Below are 22,910 nucleotides of genomic sequence, written 5' to 3' on the forward strand. Positions count from 1 at the left end.
CTAACTTATTTCAAAGTATATCCTAACTTATTCTAAAAACTATTCCAGCTTATTCTAGAGTTTATTAAATCTCACTTTAGGTGTTTATAAATCAGTTCGTAGGGCAGTTTGCGTTTGACCCTACGCACTTCACTATCATCGCGCATATTTAACTCTTTAGGGAGTACTTCGCACAAACACTACGAATCACACTCGTTATGGGTTCTATTTGTATATGACGCTGAATCAGTTTGTTGGACACAATATGGGGCATCGACGATGACTCGCAACACTTTATTCTGGAACCTCTGGAGGATATCTATGTTAGATTTGCTATTAGTACTTCACAGTTCAATACCATGGGTCCAACTGTGCTTAAGTATTGACTTATACAGCAAAACATTATTATCTTACGATAATTTAGATTTACGCCCTATTAGCCGATACATTTGGTTTAATTTAAGTCCAAGCTGCTTGCGTTTTGTAACTATATGTTTTTTCCATGTCAAATGTCGATCGAAATGCATTCCCAGATATTTAACATTGTCTGCTTGCGGAAGTTCATCATTATTCAATTTCACTGAGAGACAAGTTCTTCTGCAAAGTGTAAATGTCACATGGGTAGATTTTGTCTCATTTGTTAAGATGAAGTTGGAGCAACAGTAGTGTTTCTTGAGATCGGTACTTCAGCTGTATACATAAGATATAACAATGGGCCAAAAACACTGCCTTGCGGAACACCCGAATATATTGGGTGTAGGTCAGTGTATTCGTCCTCCTGTTTGACAATAAAATGTCTGTCTGAGCTACAATTTCAGCAATTGAAAGTGCGTATGACGCAAAAGCTTTTTCAATTTAATATGCTGTCTAGTGTGCCACATCTTGTGGAATGCCTGAGAAATATCGAGAAATGCAGCGGAGCAATATTTTTTATCATTAAAGCTTTTGTTAATTTGGTTTACTAATCTTTGTATTTGTTCTGTTGTCCCGTGTTTATTACAGAAACCGAATTGATGGCCTGGATAATATTTCTCTCCTCTGCGATTATATTACGTCTTTCAATGTATAATTTTTCACGAGATCACAGGTAACAGGCTTATAGGACGACAAGAGGAGACGTCTGATTGTTTTACAGGTTTAAGGATCATAATGATTTGAGTCACTTTTCATATGCTAGGAAAGTAATTAAGCCTTAGCATGGAATTAAATATGAATGTTATTAATTTGATGCACTTTCCAGGCAGTTCTTTTAACATTCTTTCAACTATTAGATTTTAACCACGAGCTTTTTAAAAATTGATTATATATTGTTTGTTTTATCTGTTTAACAGTATATTTCTCATGTGGCAGATCCATTTAAATGAAGTGCTAAGAAAGTCAATTATGTTATTTTCTTCTCTTCCGGATATTTCGGACGGGTACGGATTAAATACTGTCTTTAAATATTTAGATAAAACTTCCACTTTATATTCATCATTTCTAGCCCAGGTTTTGATGTCAATTTTAATGGGTGGATAATGTTGTTGAGATCTTTTTATTTTTTTTTTTTGTTACTTTCCATAGAGAATATTCTGTTTCATCAGTTGGCGTTAAGTTTTCTAAATAGTTTTGAATTCCTTGATTTTGTTCCTTATTTAGCTCTTTCAGCCCTTTTGTGGCCTTGTTGAATTTTCTCTTGTTTTCTACTGTTCTGATTTGTTGCCGGGTTTTTCGCAGTTTTTTCTTTTCGGAAATTTTTTGTAGATGATAGAATTATAGATGAAATATAATTAAACTTTTGATATGTCGCGCTATTATGTGTTGCGTACCATGCGGCCTTTTGTAAAGATCTTGTTGTATATTTTGCTGCTATTTCTATATCTCTTTCTGTTTTGAGAGTTATGGGTATAGATATTAAACTGTCTAATTATTCTCTAAATAATGGCCAGTTGGTTTTTGTGTTATGCAAAGAAAGTGGTTTTGTTCTTTTTAAGAATATTTGAGTTCACTGTTATTTAACTGGTGAGCCATCAGATGATAGATCGAAGCATGATTCAGCTTTGCACGCTTTGGTGTTAATATTTTTTAACACAATAGCCTATGGTATCGGGAATTTTATTTATATCTGACGGCCAATATGTTGACTCACCAGTAAATATATGCTGTAAGTTATGTGCCTTCATTGCTTTGACCAATTCTCTGCCTTTTACTGTTATTAATCTAGAACCCCGCATTACAGTCTCCTCCGGCAATGAATCTAGTACCCAGCGTGTTAAAGAAACCATTGTATTGTTCTGCCTTGTTGGTAATGGGCCGTGCACTTTTCCATTGAATATTTACAAGCACTAGTGGTTTGTAAATATGCCTCGCTGAATTACTCTCTTACACATTGTTTTATGTTTTCACAAATAATTACAGATGTTCCTTCATGTGATTTATCATCTGGATGTTTTGTGTGATACAGCTTATATTTCGGAATCCGTAATTAATGTCTATGAGTGCATTGTATTTCGGATTCCATCATGATATCAATAGTTTGTTCATATAAGAATATTTTAAGCTCTCTTGCATGTTGCTGGAGTCCGTTGGCATTCCAGATAGCTATTTTGTATCTGCTGTAATGGCTCAGTCTTGCTTGGTAACGACGGCGGTGAATAAATTCATCATTGTACTCATTTGTTCCATAAGTTTACCCATCATTTCCGCTAATTTACTAATAGCACTCACAGGGTCAGTGATGATTGGCGTTATACTGTACTTAATATCGTAAACATGTTTTAGTATTCTATTAGCTTCAAACCAATATAAAACATTGGCAGTGGCTTCTTTGTTGCATGGTGTTGAATATTATGTATATTGTCAACTTTATGGCCTTGTTCAGCTAGGACTGTTTTAATTGTATTTGTATCGGAGGCGTAATATAATCCTTTTATGACAAATTTAAAAGTTTTTCGGATATTAATCGAAAAGTATGAAACTGCGTGATTCTATTCTCCAATTCTCTCATTAAAAATTTGAAATGTTCGGGGTCAAACACTTGAATCCTAATTGTTTCAGATCCGATTGTTTTTATTGTGTCATTATTATATATTGTTATTGGGGGTCGTCTGACAATTGCTTTAAATTAGTTTTCTTTGTTGTTCTGGTTGTGGTTTCTTCTGTCTCTTCTGTCAGGGCACTGAATCTGTTGTGTGTTTGGATAGGTTTTTGAAGCTAATAGTCGCATATTTTCGTCTGTTTTTGCACGACTTGTTCTTCGGGATTTCTCAAACGTTTTTCTCAAATGTTGCAGTCGCATGATGTATCTAATTATGTTTGCCAGTTCCGCGAGCTACTTATGCGGGAGCTTTTTTAACTGGGTAATCGATATTTCGTCAAACTCTGGAGATTTTTTGTTTCGAAATTCGCCGATAATTGTCTGTGTAGACTTTAGAGACACGAAATGGTTGAGAAGAAAGGCTGGGGTTACTGATCTTGATGCAGTTGGATTCGTTGATGACAGTGTCGTTGTCTTTAGATTTAGTGTTTTCTGCGGGTGGGGTGGAAGGAATTTCATCTTAGCCTCGCCTCTGCAAGGAGCTCGACTTTTCTTGGTCAGTGACTGCGAAATTTCCTGTAACCGCTGACTTCAAGGGGTATGACAATGTGCATCTTCCTTAGGAGGTATTTAGAGACAAGTCAGAAAGAAGAGGGGACATCCAGTCTTTAGTCCGCAAGAAATTAGTTCCAGTTCATCGGTCGCCAGGTCGAGACGACCACCTTTAACCAGACTTGCATGCTCTGTTCGCCTCCATTTTATCTGCAGCATCAAGGGTGAATCGAGCTAATCTGCATAGACGGTTTTTGATGCGAATTTCAAGTCTAAGAGAAGCGGGAAGGTTGTTTCTCCACAGTTGGGTTTGTGACGAAATATCGACTGTGGCAGATTCGTGAGCAGATTGAATATAACGAATTAGCTTGAGTATGGCTTACTCGAGCTGTTCTGGAGTGTTAGTTTTCGGAATTGGATCGGATTCCAGGGGAAGAGATTGGTAGTTCCTCCAGTCGGTCTTTTTCCTGAATCTTGTAAGTGGCACTTGAGTGGTGGCTCAGTTTCCGAGTTTGAGAAGGACCGGATGATAATCAAAGTCTAGCTCGTCAAGGGCGCGAACTACGGAAGGGTGATTCACGTCTTGAAGGATAAATAAATGAGTATGTGATCGGTATAGTTGAATGGACAAGATGTCCTATACACGGATGTAATCACGAAGGGACGATCTTGGATATCGATTTTAATGGAGGTTATTTCAAATTTTTTTGCTGATAACGAGGGTAGGAGCTAGTGTTTGTCTTCTTTTCTGACGAGAATGGCGGTTCCACCGCCTCGACCTGGGGTTTTTTGGTTTTTGTAAACAAAAAAGTGCGATGCGAAGGTTTTAAGACAGTTTCCTGGATGAGAACGATGTCGATTTCATATAATGTCATGGCGTCTTCCAATTCTGCTTGCTTTCCGCGTAAGCTGTTTGCATTCCATGTCATCAGTATAAAAGATTTTGTAACGGCTATTAAGAAGCTGCTGGAAATTAAAGAGGCAGATCGAAAGACAAAAGTTATTTAAAAACTCGGAGCAGGGCAGGGAATCAGGATCAGGAAGTACAGGATCTAATGTTGTAATGCCCGGCACATTTGACATACCGAGGGAGGGGAGTGATTGCTCGGCAATGCGAGTTCGAATGCCCGAAAAGCTAGCAGTTGAAGTACAGCACTGGCCGGCCGCTTCTCCTCTGGATCTCGAGCTTCAGAGTGATGACGCCGAGTTTGGTCATATAGATGATTAGTTGCTCGTAGCGAGGGACTATTACCTGAACAATTGGTAGTTCTATCCCGTATTTTAATTTCCCTCTTTGTACAAAATATGAATTTATGCCTTGATCGAAGAGAAGTTTACGTACCTCGTCAATGGAGAGTGATTCTGGGATGTTTATTATGCTTATGCGCAGTGCTCTCTCCTCCGGTTGACAGAAGGAATGGGAATAAAAATGCTGTGTGGCGTGGTAAACTTCCTCATCTGATGCTTCGAGTGCACAAGCTATGTTGCCAAACATGTTGTCAAATTTGAATCCTATTATAGCAGCAATTTTATGGGGAATGGTTTGGATATGCTATTAATCTAAACTTCGAATTAGGGGTAAGTGATAGTATGATAATTGTTAAGGCCAGTCAATTCATCAAAGGTCAGCCAACATGCTAGTATATAAACAAACACAGACATTTAGCTGCGCTGCTCTGCCTTCAGAATGAGGGAAATAATATGGAATATATAATAAATATATTTTAAATTGATAGCACTAAAGAAATATGAAAAAGGGAAAAAGCGCAATAAGCTATTTTGATTATATTTACCATGTGTTATCTCATGTATTCAATTAGATTGCAGCCTTCCTTATATTTACGTTTAATTATTTTTTAATTTAATATTTATATTTCATTATTTTATTTATATTCATTATTTATTTATATTTTAGCTTTATGATATTTGATAACATTTGTATTTGTACATAATTTTATTTAAATAAATTTAGGTTTTATTTCAAATTTAATTGGTCAGTAAAATGTGACGCCAGATGTTGGCTGCGCTGATGAAATTCAGCGAAATGACGTTCTGGGCGCTTTCCTGCTGAGACCACGTAAAACAATTCTGAAATTATTTGTATTAAGTTAACACTCCATGCCGACAACGTCTCAAACAACACTGAGAATATTCAATATACAGAATATCTATATATTTTTATTAGATATCGATATTCTTTCCAGTAGCTATGTGTGTGTACTAAATCGTATCTGTATATCTTCATTATGTAAAACAATCAACCAACACTTATTACTTCCTACTTTACTACCGTCCAACCGCTCTAAATAACAGTACTTTGAGCGGAAAGACAAAAATAATTTGAATAAATTTAGTGTTTAATACCTACGTATTTCATAGCTTAACACTCTTGCTGCATACCACCAATATAAAATGGGTTTCTAAAGAATTTTCCCCCTTAATATAATATAACGCACATTTGTTATGTCTCTCTTCTGTCTTCACGATGACTTCCAATTGATCAAATCATTCAATTGGAATTAATTTTCAATCCTAAACAAGCAGTAGTTGGTCCTCACAAGGCTTGTACTTATTAGCATATCAAGACTTGACTAACTATCAGACACTATATTGTTAAGCGAAGTAATAAAATAACAAAAAATCAATGACTACGTTAATAATAACAAAATAAAATGTGGAATAAGTTTTACAATAAATAGAAAACTATTTATCTCTAAAAACATTTGTTAACTACGTAAGTAAAATCATATATTGTTAATAAACTGTTGGATATATAAATCATTGGGTGAATGCGCCACACGTAACATCCTCATGTATACATGGTCGCATAAGAAAATATTAAAGTAATTTACTGTAAATTATAATGAACGCTACGGCGTATGCTCGTGTGAAAGCAATCCGGAGAGGATGAAGATTCCGTCATCTTGATCAGGGGTGTGCAACTGCAATGGTAAGTAGTGGGGCAAAGTTTCGCTTAGTCCAATCATTGGCGGCGCTGACAACGCGAATTTGATTGGTTAGTTTAAAATAGTTATGTAGAAACCTGTAAGGAAAATACTTTGCTTTGATTGGTCTGCCATTTCCCCTGATTACTTTGTGACGTCACATTTATTGGCCAATAGTATTTAAATAAAAATCAAATTTAAATTTTAAAATTAATTTATTAAAATAAAATCCTATACAAATATACATAAGTGTAAATAATATAAATATATATAAACAAAAAGCAAAAAAAAACAATTATGAACTCTATTCTAGGCAATATTAAAATATCTATAATTCTTCTATAAGGCCTTCCCATATATGTTTAGTGCCATCAATTTTATGGGATCTATTGGAGTTCTAACTTATCTTGATATATTGAAGGTAAACTTTAAATCCTTAATCCTTTAACTTCATTAAACCAAAAATACAATCAAACCTCAGAATAACTTAAAATTTTGTCTTGAAAATCATTATGGATTGGACAGTCGAAACACTAAAAATGTATGTTTTTTAAAAATATTTAGATTTTAGAGTATTTAATCTGTGGAACTACTTAATATAGAATATAGACAAATATTGCATGTTGTCTCTTTTTCAGAAGTTTTGTTAAATATCCTGAAATAAGACTAAAATACAATATTAGACTTTTGTTTTCCTCAGAGCAAAATTCTCTGGAACTGAAAATATAGACTCAACTGGTGATTTAACAACCTCAAGTGGTACTAGATCTCCCGTTAAAAAAGAATATAAGTTATCTAACATGTTCATCTTCTTCACAATTTTCTCAGGGAGAATGATGTGAAAAAATTGAAATGATGAGCCCTTTTAAAAATTTTTCGATCATACTAGGGGAAGGATGCTGTTTCTACCTCTATGACCTCTAATAGATCCAACAAAAATCTTTAAGCAATTTTGGTTAAGATTTGTTAAACAAATGTAGTTATTTGTAAATTTAGACAAAATAGATTTCTTTAAGTTAATAAATTCCCTAAAAGTAGCAATTAAATTTTTAATTGATGGCACCATAACAAATATTTTCTTAACAAGGCAATCAAATTTAAATATATAATTCCTCTACTATAAAATGATTGAACACTGATTGTTCTAAAAAGTTAAAGTTTCGCAAATATTTTAGGGATATTTTACAATTAAAAGTAGTATTTATTACTACTAATTATCCAGTTATATTAATTGTTACCTTCTTGTAAGACTTCTTTATGTAGAGACATCACATTGACAGCATACGAACAACTTGGTAGATTAATTGGATTTTATTACTACTAACATCTTCATAAGGTTTTAAATTTCTGTAAACAAACAATATATAAACAGACATGTAGTAGATAGATAATTTTATATGTACCTGATAAAACCAATGATGGATATGAATTTACCCTAATACCTGTTCGTGAAGGAAGGATAATTCTAAATTTTTCACTAAAATGTCCATAACAAACACCATGACGTTGATATATTTGCATTGTGGTTTATCCAGGTAACTTACTACTATTTACTTGATCAACCCATTTTTGGAAAGGACCGAGATCATTCTTTGGGAAACGATGTCTAATTTCCGTAGTAGAATTTTACCCCGGTACACTACATCTTTTACTACACTGACGTATTGTCATCAATTTTTATATTATTACCCCATAATAATTAATGTAAAACAGAAAATATGCACAACGTAAAACGAAAATTTCGTGATCTAAACAAAAACCATAACCAACAAACAACAAACATAAAAATGGACGCCCATAGAAAATGCTGATTTCACACAATTTGATCGACCAATCACATTTCATGTTAGTGGCGGCACCTGGAATTTAAACTGCCAACCACAATTTGCGATCGCAGCACTACAGTTGATTGAACTAAACAAAACATTTCCACAAGGTCGCCTATACCGTGAAATTTCTATTTTTTCTATGATCTTGATTCATTCTGTATTGGGGCTTTGGCCGAGTTGGTTGTCGAAATAAATAGAGAGCGACTCAGTCGAATCCAGTGTTTTAATTGCCCAAACACCTTTACCAAATCGATTTTACAAAATCGGTTCAAACAAAACGTAAATTTCTTAACATAAAAAAGACAATTTTCAATAAATCATAGAAACACTTCATATCGCACACCTATAGTAAATATTTAATTTTTTATTTTTTTGGTTTAGGTAATATAGCTTTTGGACTTTTTCAATTTTTCATTATTATGTCACTTATTTCGTCAAATATTTTGTCTTTTGTTCGTGATGAAACCACTGATGTTGGTGGCGGGTTTCTCTAACAATAAACTAATCAAAACAAGTCAAATTTCACATTACATTTTCACGAACCTGACAACTATTCAATTTGGATTTATTGGATAGGACTGAATCTAAGTTGTCCAAAACTCTCTCTTTCAGAAGGGTGAAAATACCGTCTCTTTGAAGCAGACTCAGTGTCCAAACATCTTAATACTTGATGTTCGAGACAATATTGCTCTGTATTATAGGTTGGGCCCTCACAGTAAAAATACAAAAAAATATATTTATAGAATATTAGGATTGTCTAAAATCATAAATTACACGATCCCAAACAACATCAACTGTTACAGATTTAATAGATTCTAGAGAAGTTACCAAATTTGCAACTTGGCTGCCTTCTTTTATTAGCTGCAATTCTGTACGCTTTTATCTGGACAGGTACACTGGTGTAAAAAAAGTACTGCCTTGATAACCAAACTGTCTTTAATAATAATACACCTTATCATATTTTTTGGGCCTATATATCAATATTTTTATTTTGTATTAAAAATACCTATATAATTTTTGTGAAATATCGAAGTCTTTTCCAGTAGTAGTATTTGTAAAAAAAACTCAAGAAATACCTAAAATTATCCAAATTAACTCAGTGGGACAGTGACACTAGTGGATGTAAATACCATTCAACTTCGTTCATTCGAGAGCAAAATGATATCAGGCCGAGTTCACGTTGACGATATGTTCCCATGCCACACCACCGAATGGTTCCAGAACTGTCTCATTTGGTTCATTGATAGAAACAAATTGGCTTGTCTTACCTGAGTGACCAATAAACTAGTAGTTTTGTCGATTAAATTTTTCTTTAAAAAAAATATGGCCTTTTTATATTAATTTCTAACAGAAGTGGGATTCTTATCCAGTCAAGTGTGTATGGTTAGAATATAATGAACATTTGTGCTAATACTGCATAGAAATGAAGTATAATATTAAGTTAAATAACAATTACTTTATTGACATAAGTGGTGATTGTTATGAAACAGTGAATGGTCCATCCTCTTCAAAAATGGTAAAATTAGACTGTGTAGAAACTTTGCTTGTCATCTTATTAGAACAGAAGCTAGAAATAACTGAATTCACGTAAACATGCTATATGGCGTGGTAAAAAATATTAATTGCTCTACTATACAACAAAAGAAATCTACATAAATTCCCTATTCTTATTCTAGTGTATGGTAACAAGACATAGCATTTCATTATATTGATGACTGTGTGGCAGAAATATCCTACAAACAAATAATGTTTCAACTAATGCAGAAACATCCTAAACACAACAAATTTTAAATTGATATTTTTTTATATTAGTTGTAAATGTTAAGGCTTTACTCCTGAAATTAGATGTTGTCATAGACTGGGACGTAACCAATAAAACCAACTTTAAAATAAATAAATCTACTGATGGATTGGCATTAAGGTATGACCTATTTATATTCCGAAATCTGTGTATATTAATATAGACAGTTGTATGATGACGAAGAAATGCAATAAATGTTTAAAAAAATCAAAATGTTCCTTTATTTCGTTTTCCTAAGATGTGTTCCCAGCAGCTGATGTGTATGTGATGCGTAATGAGAAAATTTCATGCAGAGTGAAAAACGTATTGATATGCTTCTGATATTGAACATGGAGGTCCTTCGATCAAAAGGCAAAGGCTATGCTCAAGTTTTAATCATAACGGATACATTTTTAAAAATACTTTTGGCGTTATCTCATTATAAACAAGACTACAGACGAACAACTAGATAGACATAACTGCTGTAGACAATTTTCTACAAAATACTAAAATGAATACAATACACCACGAAGAAATATAGCAGATAGAGCAGCACAAGGACGCTTGCATTCGAACATAGAAGTCGGCTGAGGTTGCAAACAAATTTAAATTGAAACATTTTTTATAAAATTAATTATCTTGACTATAAACGATAAAATTATTTTATTAAATGAGCGAAATGAACTTATTAAAAACTATATAATCGTTGCAGCTCTTAAGCAATAACAACGTGGACTTAAATGTTTACATTAAAAATGAATAAATCTTATAAAAACTTGCTCTATCTGTTTCTTCTATTCGTTTTGTTTCCATATTTCATATTTATTATGATGTTTTCATTATTTTTATTTTGATATATTGTATGCCTCAATAGACTTAAAATTTATATTTCCATATACTAGCAGAATGGCCGAACGAATCTCAAGCAATTAAACAGATTTATTTCATTAGAATGTATTTTAATGGCAATTTAAAAATAGAAAACTTAACTAGAGATCTTACCTAAAATACAGTGATGTGCAAAGAATCTTCTGCGCCATCGTGCTAAATACTGATAAGTTAAATTTTCCATTAAGATTTCATTCTCGTTAGTAATTTGACATTTTACTTAATTTAAGAATTAAGGTGTTTTAATAATTTTATCGTCAAAATTTAACGTAAATATTCGTTACAGAAGTACAGAACAGTTCAGACTTATTACTCTCATGACTTTTTTAATTAAAAAAAAAACAGTAAGTACCCACAGCAAATTCACCGAGTATATTTAAATGTGGCATTTTATTTATATTTCTTTAGAAATAAATCTTCAAATATCCAAAATGGTAAGTATTGTTTTATATAATTAAATTTATGATTACATTCTTTGTATATAGTTGAACCTAAAATATTTTGAAAATTTTAATGTCATAGTGACTAACTATTTCGAATTTCAACATTGCACAACAGTATGAAATGCAGACTATGTGTTGTAAAGTGTTTACATATTTGAGAATTAGTCAACAATAAGTTAATTTGATTAGATAGATTTTTATTATCAAAATGTGAATTATTTTATTTTTATTCCATCCATTTATTTCAAATATAGTAAGATTATACATGAGATTGATACTTAGTATAATAGCTACAAGAAAAGCGCATTTTAATTCAATACCGTAACATATACCAGATAGTTGAATTTTATTTTAATACACAAACAATATGTGAATTTACTTTCATTTATTATGAACTTTCTACTGTTATTAAGGAATTTTGTTTTATACTTCGAAATGCAAAGAATTCCTAAAATTTATTTTTATTACAGGTGAAATTTACAGTAGATAAAACTCTTGTCATGAAGGACAATAAACGGAACATCCGTAATACATCCGTCATAGATCACGTAGATCACGAAAAATCCTCTTTAACTGACTCCGTTAACCCACTTGAACACGTGATCTGAAATTATCAGTAAGGTGGAAAGAAATATTGTAATCAATGTAATAATTAATAATGAAGTAATCAAGAGTTTAGAGAATTAATCACGTGTATAATTTACAAGGATTAGTGAAGCACTGGTAAACTTATTAACATGGGATTCAACGGAAGTAATATCAGTAGGATAAAGAAACTTTGTAATCAATGTAGTAATCAGTAATGCAGAAAAGTTTAGAAAGTCAAACGTGTATAATTTACAATGACCAGTGAAGCAATAGAAAAACTAAATACATGAGGTCCAATAGAATTATATATAGGATAAACAGAAACATTGTAATCAATGAAGAAGAGTTTAGAAAATCAACCATGTATAAGTTGCAAGGACCAGAAAAGTATTAAAAACTAGAAGCATGAGGTCTAACAGAGCTGCAGGTAGAATAGAAAAGTTTTTTTAGACCAATGGAGAAGAGTTCCGTTGTAAGGTATTAGAATTTTGATATAATTATCAATTCGAACACAATTGGATCTAAAGTGGAACAAAATCAAATTGACACTAGATCATATTATAAATAGAAAAATATATTTAGATGTCTATATCAGGAAATTGGAGGATTTAATTAATTAAACCAGATACTGTGAATTTAATTGAGCACGGTATGGACTGAGAAATTCACCTAAAAGATGGAACACGAAATGAAGTAATGAGTAATCTCAATTTTAGTATTACTATTTCTTGTGCTTGAAAGATAATGTTCATCTTGTTATATTCAGTGATGACTCATTACTAAAAGGACAAGAAGAACAAATAGTGGTTTTAATTGAAAAATATACGTATAGAATGTTTTGGCATTGTTTTAGATAAAGATGAAACTTTAACTTTCAGTTGTAAAATAAAATATTACAAATTCAGAAAATCCCATAATTACAATAACTATGGGTACTATTATGACCAAAAATAAGAAGATAAAAATTAATATCAAAGTATACATCATAGAATATCATCATGGAATTCTCCAATTTGGGTAGTGCCGAAAATACATGATCAACTAACAAAATGAAATCCATGGTAGATTTCGTATGTCAAGAAATGAAAATGATTTAAAATACAATTATTTATAGGTCTATTTAAATATTATAGATTTTATTAAAAATTCGATGAAATTGTGAAACCTTTTATAGTAAAATACTCCTAACTTTGATAAATAAATCATATTAACAACATATGTTTCAAATTTTGTCACTCGTGTAGTTTTTTTCGACTGGAGGAATAATGATAAAATGGAATGACCGAAAGCTTCTCGAATATTAACAAACTTTATTATTTATTAATCCACTATATCAATGTTATATATATTTTCCCTATATGTAAATACTAATTTAACATAACGGCAACGTTGCAGTCCGTCATTTTGTCCTCGAATGACAGAGGTTGGATGGTGCTTCCATCCGCTAGTCTTGAAAATTCTTGAAAGTTTTAACTAATTTAAGGTTAGGATACGGTTGTTTATAGAAATATGTATTGATATTTCTGGTATATTTACTTGAATTGGTTTTGTTGCCATCAAACCTTTAATACTGAAATCTTTGGGATACAAAAAGTTTGCTACTTTTTTAGATCGTGTGATTCGAATAGGACGGCACTTTTGATGGCATCCAAGAAGAAGGCAAAACACAACGGTTTTTTATTGTTTGCATTGGATCTTCAAAAACAAGATAGTATCAAATATCCATCAATAAAAGAAGCTTGCGAAGGAGCTGCTCCGATTTGGTCGGTACGTTCTTGCACTGAAAACAATATTATTTTTTACTCAATCTCTAATAATCATGCTATTATATCTTTAGAAAATGCCCTTTGAGAAACGGAAGTCTTACGACGAGAAGGCCAAGCAGATGAAGGGCGGAAAATCTACAAATCTTACATCCGAAGGAGTTTTAGTTGACACAATTTTAAAACAAAAAAAAGAAAAAGATTATGCCGATCAAAAAGCAAAGAATGATATATATGAAGTACTATCAGTGGCTTATGCAAAAGGAGGTAAAAAATTTGTATATCTTCTGTATGTCTTTTAATCTTTTTTTTTGTAGAATTAGCAACTAAAGAGTTTTTTGTAATTGATATTAACATTTTCTGTCATTGTGAAACCTCAAATAGATACTATCCAGCTGAAATAAGTGTTTTGAAGTTTAACATCAAAGATGGAGTAGTTGAAGCTAATCTTTTTTACTCCATGGTAGATTCCGGTAAATAATTTAAGATTATTTCATCATGTAGGAATTATTTATAAGTTTTATGGTTTGGTTTGTTTATTTTTCAGGTCAAATCCGTCAGACTTTTACGCCATATATTTCACACGTTTGTTTTGCAATTTAAGTTAGGATCGCAAATCTGGAACCGCGAGACTTGCTTGCAGTACCCCATAGTAGGATTATACATTGTCAAATAGGCTGATAACTTGGATTTGTTCCCGATAAAATAATACATTTAATATAGTTTAAGTTCTAGTTGTTTTCACTTAGCTAGTATGTGCTTCTTCCAGGCTAGGCTAGGCGTCGGTATAGATGTATCTTAGAAGCATCAAGATATTTAGGCAGATATTATAATGTTGCATGGGTAGATTTGTTTAATTTGCTTTATAATGCTATGCCTTCTGCCATTATTGTATTTTATCAATGTGTGTTTGGAAATTTGTTAAGATTACTATGTCACTTACACATGTTACCACAATGGTGATTTTTGTGGTTGGCATATAGGAAATATAGTATCGAACTGTGTACACTAGCTTGCGGAATTCTTGAATAAATCAGAAGTAATTCATTGGGTTCACACTTCTTTTAGAGTGTAAATCTCTATTTCTGAATTCGATTTTAGTAACTAAAACTAAGCTTTATGACTACAAGAATGATGGAGAAACTTTTTTTATTTAACTTTTGTACTATACTGTAACCCTGTATGCTATACTTTATGAAAAGACTAAGATATGTCCAGGAAAGCAACCTATATGTTAGGAATAATAAATAAAGGCCCAACTTGTTTAAATTAAAGGCCTTTATTCGACAAAAATGCTGGTTTATTAGTCCTACAGGAAAAACCAGGTAATGTGTCAATATCTATCTGTATCCAAGGGAAACTTCTGATATCATTCCGTGGTATTGGCATCGTTCATTTATGCTGACTTAATATCTGATTGTTGCATAGGGATTGTATATTGGATTTAAATGCTAACATATAGATTCTTTTGGCATTTAAGTCGGTACTTATTTTGTTTACAAATTATGCACCTGTACTATAGTCCCGTGCGTATTACCAAACCCAAATTGATGTTTTCCAAATTCCTAATTGTTCCAACTAAATTCCTCTTATGTATAATTTCTCGAAAGCTTCCTTAGAATACCTTGGCTTTGTTCATTTTGGATCAACTTGTTACGATGAAACATCGTTAGATTACCATGATGTTTTTCATTTAGGACTTCTAATATATGCCTAATTATTTTTGGAGTTACTATTAAATGCAAGCATAATTTTCCATTTTGTGTCTCCTTTTCTCGCTATCTATCGGTATATATGTGATATTTATTTTCCTGCTTTCAGATTGTTTTTCATTATATACCAAATCTTAAATGTACACCCCCGAATGTCGTCTGACTTGACCATTCTGTCTTTCGATTTGTCTTGTGTAAAGAAAGTGTTATCAACACTTTCAGGAAGTTTACACTGGGAAGTTAATTCGAATTGTTTTGTTCTTTTATGTATTTGATTAATTTAATTTATTGAATTTATTATTTACATTAATTAATTAACTAAAGATGGATATATTAAAAATGGTGTAAATTAAATGTTAATTATTTTAGAATACTGGGACTAGCGACGAATCTGATAGTTGGAAGACTGTTAAGGGAAAAGTATGTAAAAATGCGGTAAAACTTAATCAAACCAGTGATTATATTTTTTGTTTTCAGCATCCAGGAAAATATCACAGAAATCGACAGTAACAAGTAAGTAAAAATAACGTAAAGGTTAATCAATTGAACTAATGATATTTACCAATGCCTTCAGTGCCCAGCAACGGATCCTAGAATTCAAAAGCAAAAAGTGAGCAAATATCACGTAGAAATTAGTCTGTAGATTTATTAATAATATTTATCGATAACTTCAGTACCCACAATGAATCGCAGCAATTAGTAGTAACAAGTAAGTAGAAATCAAATAAAACTTAATCTAATATATTACTAATAACAATGCCGTTTCAGTACCCGACAGTGGATCACAGGATACATATAATCCAAAAGGAAGGGGTTTTCCATATATATAATAGGGCAGCGCTATGGTCTTCTTCAAGTGATCTATCCTTGATTTTTGAGTTTCGGAAATTTTTAGTTTTTTATGGCTTTTGGGTCTTCTTACCAGGCCAAATCTAATATCAGTACTAGCAGCAGTAGTAATTTTTCTCCTTCAATAGAAGGCAGAGGTCGAGGATTTTCCTCCCTATCTATTCAATTATTAAGGCCTGGAATTCAATTTTAACGCCATTTAACGTCCAAGTATATAATGTACATGTTTTTGTTTAAAATTGTTTCATGTTTTTAATTGTAATTATTGTTCAGTTTTAAAACCTGCTCTTTAATTATATTAACGTAAGGGCTATTCTAATTTGCAGTTTTATTTTTTACTTGTCTAAAAATTTGTCTTGAATCTTATACATATCTTATACATGGCTCAGAAATGAGGCTTATTAGGTTACATCTACCTTTCGGAAATCTCTTAAACTAGCGTCTTACCATTTTTGGTTGAATATCTGAAAAATACAGCCGTCATATTAGATAATTATTAAAGCTAGCCGGCTTGATAGATTTTAAATACGATTAATAATAATACGATAATACGATTTTTAATAGCAGGCAACCCGTCAGTTGTCAATTGTTTGGTAGATTCTTCATTAATTCACCAGCGATATTCCCTGGTAATTTGAATTATAATCTATTCAATAAAACAGTGTATTCAAATCATCTAAATCTCATCTCATGTTGCTGCATGAAATTAGGATATTACTTCATTTTGGCTTTGATTTAAAAGAATAAATAAAATTTGAAATAAAAGAAACATTTTAAGATTATAGTACATCTAGTGCATACATTATCTCTGATGGCTTCGAAATATTAATTCAGAGCATAAAATAAACAGCAATTTAATATTTATCAAAACAAGCAAGGCGCCATAACAACGTTTGATGGTTTATAACCTGTTATTATTACCACCATAGTTTAAAGAATTTTGTAGACGTTTGACAACCAGGCAAATTTTGTATGCTGATTCGGTTACACGTTCAAACGTATCAGACAGCATTGTATCTCTATTTAACTAAAATAGAATGAGAACGAAAGTATCGTATGATTTTGAAACCAATTTACAATTTGCAATAGGCAATACATTTGATATCTTGATGACGTGAGTTTATTGTTCATTTTGAATAGAGTATATATCATGAAAAATGCTAAAACTTATCTACCTAGTTATCTGTATCAACGAATATAATTATCATAATAACTCACTAACAACAATTCAGTGCTTTTTTTAGATTTTTGAAAGATTAAAACGTATTCGTCCGAATTTTATATATTCATATTTATATAATATTCGTTCATGTCATCTCAGGCGTTATGTTATGTTAATTATGTTATCCAAATTTCAATATGCAATCAGGAGACGTAGAAACTCTAACTGCCGATGTAGACTGTATAATGAATTTTGCAGCTACTAAGAAAATTGACGAACACATTAAACTATCCTCTTATACCAACGTTGCATCTGTTAAATATTTGATTGAATTAGCTAAAAGGATGTAGCATTTAAAAGTTTGTTGTTTGTTTCTAAACTGGTCTTGAATACACTAATTATGGATCCATTTTGAAGGTGTTTCTTCACATATCAACTTGGTCTTGGTAAGGAGAATGTAAATGAAGAATTTTGTGAAGCTCCAATATCAAGCGAGAAACTGTTATCTTTGGTTGAGTGTCTGGATAATGATCAGCTGACAGATATAACAGATATGTAAATTATAAATATAAAATTTAGACGGTGTTATATTGAGAGGAAAAATATAATAATATAAAGTAAGGTGAAAAGTGATTTCCATTTTGCCTAATTGATGGCTTCGAAGTTGCATATCATTAGTAGTACTTCAATTCAAGGAAGCCAAACTATAGTGGTTTTGAAAGGTAACAGTCCCTATAATATTTTAAATATAAATGTAGTGTAATTCGTTCACTTAGTCCCAGGAGATACGCTTTGAAAATAGACAAATCTGAAAAATTTGATTTGAAGGATTGATGAATTTTGTTCTGGTCTTTGTCTTTAGCATAAAAAAAAGTCGATTATAATAGTATAATCTCGAAAACAATTTTGAACCACTTGAAAAAGACGGAAATAAATGAATTGTTCATCTTCTTGAACTTGCCATATTATTGGTGCAACTTCTACTGTCAAAAATTATTGCGGTTGAAATAGATGATGTGAAAATTAATGCTATTCTTTGGATTATATGACCAGAACTAATCAATAGGAAAGGCGCAAGTTTACATCACAACAATGTTATATTACACACCTTTAGTATTTCGGAAAGCATTAACAGAAACAGACATAACAGAAATTGGTTATGAGGTTTTGATGCATCCTTCGTATAGCCTGGAGCTAGACTCATTTAGCAACCACTTCACTTACTCTCTAAAATCATCTTAAACGAGTAGAGGTGACGAGAAAAAGGCCATGGATCAAAAGTCACATATATCCTTATTATATCAAATTTATGTGAATATTAAAATAATTTTGAAAGATATTAAAAGAACTAATTCCTTGCTTTTTTTACAAATTTTTTGACTTTGCTTATCAAGCCGAATTTTGAGCAGCTTCAGGGTTAGTAAAAAGTTCAATAAAATAAAAATTAAACGGGCTTATATTGATTATAATCACATTGTGTTGGTGAAGTAGCACTTTCTCTTTCTTCAAAAGTGTCCATTTTTCGACGATTTCGTCCTTTCTGTTTTAAGGTAATCAATGAAAATTATTCCAGGCGGTTCCCAAAATACAGACTCCATAACCTTGCCAGTCGACTGTTGTGTTTTCCCACGCTTTGAACTGGGTTCATCGTGTGCAGTCCACTCGGATGACTGTCGATTGAACTTCAAAATGAAACGATGGAGCCATGTTTCATCTATTGTCACATATTGACGCAAAAATTTGGATTTATTACGCTTGATCATCTTCACTGTTCCGAATCATCAATCCGTCATTGTTTTTGGTCAAAAGTGAGCTCGCGCGGCACCCACTTTGCACAGAGCTTTCTGATACCCAAATATTCGTGAATGATATGATGTACACGATCAGTTAATATCTTTAGAGCGTCTGCTATTTCATTTAATTTCAATTAACGGGAATTCAAAATCATTTTGTGAATTTTTAAAGTTTTTATCAGTAACAACCTCTTTTGGGCGTCCAATGTGTCCACCGTCTTCGGTGCTCATTTCACCACATCTAAACTTACCATACCAATCCTTGTTAGTTGATTTTCCTGGTGTAGTGTCCGGAAACTCGGCATCCAGCCAAGTTTTTGCTTCAACTGTATTTTTCCCTTCAAAAAGCTATAATTTATCAACACGCGAAATTCCTTTTATCAATTTTTTTTTCACAATAACAAAAGTTGCTTCACTCAAAATGATATCATTCACGAACTAAGGATCCGAAAGCTGTTAAAATTATACACGCATCTTTTCAGAGTTAGGGCTAACTAAAAACGTATGGATTTAATTCTAGTAGCACCATCTATATGTTAGGCCAGATACTTCAACCAACCAGATACTTTCAATTGAACTGTTATACTTAAAATAATATTACTTAACATATATTTTTAAATTTTAGATGAGGTTAGAACCTTGGTGAAGAACCACAACGAGCAAGCATCATCCGTTTATATGGTGTGGTATTACATGTTTAAGATGAGATTAAGTTGCATGGAACACTTAATGGCCTTTTTTTATTACATGCATTACCGGCATATATTATTTATTTTGTATCTGCGTGTTTGGGGAAAAATATCTCGTAAGAATGAGAATTGACGTATTTATATATAAAGTTATTACCAGGTTGACAAACAAGTATTTTCGGAGTTTATCTAAAAATGTTAGTCGATATGTTTTGATTTACAAATTGGGTTGATTTTAATTAAAAACGAATGGAGATGTAAATGAAATATTTTTCTCAGGCCATTTTAGAATTTTTTCGTATATTACGACATTCGTTCAAGCACACGTTGTCATATTGCAAATGTGTCAATCTATAGAAATAATCGACGTTTATCAACTATATATTTTAACAAATTAAAGAATGTTCCAGCAATTTAGGCTTATTTGAATAAAAACACGGGAATAATAAAAATAAAATGTTTTTAACAAAGAAATTGAACCGACTTCAAAAAATAATCAAACTTAGATTTTTAGCACAAAAAACTTTTTAAGATGAAATATGTACCTAATAATCGTTGTAATAACTAAATAAAAATAAAGAAAAACCTTGCGTGTGTTCCTTATTTATTTTTTGAAGTCAGTTTAATTTTCTTGTTAAAAACATTATATTTATCTCTTTTTGGTGTTAGATATTTGCTCAATTAATTATGCAGTTATTACATTAAATATTACAATGGGCAGGCCATGTAAGGTTCCAGTAATTTTGAGGAAAAATAGGAATAAAGGAACAATGATTGAAAATAAGAAATGCTTCAGGCTCCGGGGTCCGCTGCCTAACCTAACTGATTTGTCAATGGCATTAACCAAACTAAAACAACCATGAAAAGTCGTTGTTCCCACCGGGAATCGAACCCGCGATCTCCACGTTTGATCTGAAGACTCTAATAACTATACCATAGAAGCAGTTGTCTGCAATATTTCTACGGCTTCTCATATGATATAGTTAGTCCTTAAAAAGCAAACTGAACGAATTTGTACGGATAATTAACATAGAATAATTAACTTAGATATTATAAACAAACATTTTGCATTTTCCATTTTCCGTTCCCTTTTCAAGACCTTAGGAACCTTTAATTTACTTAATGAACTATCCTTTTATTAGAGTCCTGTTTGGTCAGCTGATTAAAGTCCTTGTTGATGTGGAACTCCTGTTTGGTGATGATGAGGATTTGGTATAGGAATTGCGATTGTACTGCAGTGAATTTTTTGAGAAGGGATAAATGAAAAATTCCCTTTGAACCTTTGTGCTATGTATTTGAGTAATTCTGTATAGGAGGCGCTCAAATTTTTTTCTCCGCTATTTAAAGATTTCTTCATCTCTTCATGGCCGATGTACTTAGACTAGTTTAACCCGTCTAAATAAAGGATGCCTTATAGAGCAGAACCATAATTATTGGAGAAAATTTGCTTTTTCTACACGTGAGATGATACAGGATTTTCTGTGTAATATAACGGCCTGGATTTTCTTTGGGTTGATTTGCAACTTCCAAAAGTTTAACCATTTGACCTTAGCATTTAATTGTCCTACAAAAACTTCAATGTGAGAAAATTTTTGTCTTCAGAGATATCGGGCTATGTATATCTTGATTGTGAATCCTGCACGCCATAAACAAAATCTAAAGGGCCGGCTTGGTTGGCACAGTGGTCAAGGGCGACAGGAAGGCCCTCTTACTGTTGCGATAGTAGCGATTTCGAATCCTGCTGGGTAAATTTATGTTTTTGATTGTTTAAAATCCGAAAAATAAAATTTGTTATTGGGATCAGTCACGCCAGTTACCAAGCTGGGTAAGACCGGATTTCTTCTGGAATCATCTCTAGGACCGAGGTTCGGAGTAGAGAATAGATAAAAACTAGTTAATAAAAAAGAGACGTTCAGTGTTGTACATACATATGTAAAATATTTTCTTGTCAACCGAAAAAATATTAGTGAACTTAATACTAATTTAACAGCCTATAAACTTATAATAATATACGTAATGTTACTGACTAAAAATTTATCTTCTATTTAACATTTCCATTCATTTGACTGCCTACACTCATCCAAATACAATCTGCTATGGGCCATTTGGTAACGAAACTTTCTTGATGATCAAAATATTGGCTAACATCCACAATATTCACTAAATCACAAGAATTTAATTAAATATATTCTTTCTTTAGACCTTGAAGTCTAAAAAAACCTCAAATAAGTTAACTCCCATTTGGTGGCCTTCACGAACTTGTCTTTCAGCTGCCAGCAGGTTCTTTCGAAACAGAACATCGGTGAATATTTTTTGCTATTTCTTACCATAAAGGGTACAAATTTGTTTTCGTCAATTTGTAGAAATTCGCAGGAATCCTCGTTTATGTCATTGCGTATGTTATTATTTAAAGCGAAAATAATTCTAGCGCAGAATTTGTGAAAATCATACATGTGCAGAAAGTCCTCCAACAACATCTTCGTATCTCTGCCTTCTATGAATAAAAGTTTTCCAAATTGACCACCGCAATGTTGAAAATTAATCTCATTAAATAAACACGCTTCCCGTTTATTCAAAGGATAATAGTTTACTTGAAAACATTGGTAGACTTCTGGTGAAAATTTCTTAATATTATTACACAACTTATGGTTTATAATTCTAACGGAGACATATTTTATATCACCGACAATGATGTAAGGCAAATGCTGCAGTTCTTTTGTGTGCCAACCAAATTTTATAGCTGGATAACATGATGCTTCTTGCATTTCTGGTAACGTATCCATATTTTGTCGGTTCGCCGAGTTAATTGTTGACAATTAAATTATGTAAACTTTGTTACTCGAATAATTTTTATTCGAAATTTCACTTTTTACTTATATTATATCAATTAACACTCTTATTATATACTTAAAGTGTACACTA

General features: G+C 32.1%; 2 protein-coding genes and 1 long non-coding RNA gene across 4 annotated transcripts in view; 2 read left to right on the forward strand and 1 right to left on the reverse strand.

Moving 5' to 3' along the window:
* Positions 1 to 16,663, forward strand: part of LOC143205648 (protein maelstrom homolog) — a 138,182-nt gene extending 121,519 nt beyond the window's left edge. The window contains exons 9-13 of one of the 2 annotated variants that reach the window (XR_013007834.1): positions 15,865 to 15,915; positions 15,973 to 16,008; positions 16,070 to 16,105; positions 16,170 to 16,204; positions 16,264 to 16,663. Coding sequence is in view for 1 of the 2 variants with exons in the window: in XM_076418758.1 (XP_076274873.1) it covers positions 15,865 to 15,915; positions 15,973 to 16,005 (84 nt within the window). In the remaining variant the exon portion in view is untranslated. Of the gene's footprint in view, positions 1 to 15,864; positions 15,916 to 15,972; positions 16,009 to 16,069; positions 16,205 to 16,263 lie in introns of those variants that run through there. The other variant, XM_076418758.1, reaches the window with a different exon arrangement.
* On the reverse strand, positions 6,689 to 8,358 carry LOC143205704 (uncharacterized). Its single transcript, XR_013007864.1, has 2 exons — positions 7,896 to 8,358; positions 6,689 to 7,839 (listed from the first exon to the last, which is right to left on the reverse strand). It is a non-coding gene; the product is annotated as an uncharacterized LOC143205704 (long non-coding RNA).
* LOC143205738 (protein maelstrom homolog) lies at positions 13,510 to 14,585 on the forward strand. Its single transcript, XM_076418803.1, has 4 exons — positions 13,510 to 13,787; positions 13,858 to 14,050; positions 14,101 to 14,256; positions 14,533 to 14,585. Exons 1-4 carry the CDS (start codon positions 13,662 to 13,664, stop codon positions 14,583 to 14,585), a joined length of 528 nt encoding a protein of 175 aa, XP_076274918.1. The 5' UTR covers positions 13,510 to 13,661.
* Positions 16,664 to 22,910: the final 6,247 nt, after the last annotated feature.

Source organism: Rhynchophorus ferrugineus, unplaced genomic scaffold (assembly GCF_030347505.1).
Source record: "Rhynchophorus ferrugineus isolate W39M unplaced genomic scaffold, kcgeb_rfMv2 rfM14, whole genome shotgun sequence".
NCBI classification, from domain to species: domain Eukaryota; kingdom Metazoa; phylum Arthropoda; class Insecta; order Coleoptera; family Curculionidae; genus Rhynchophorus; species Rhynchophorus ferrugineus.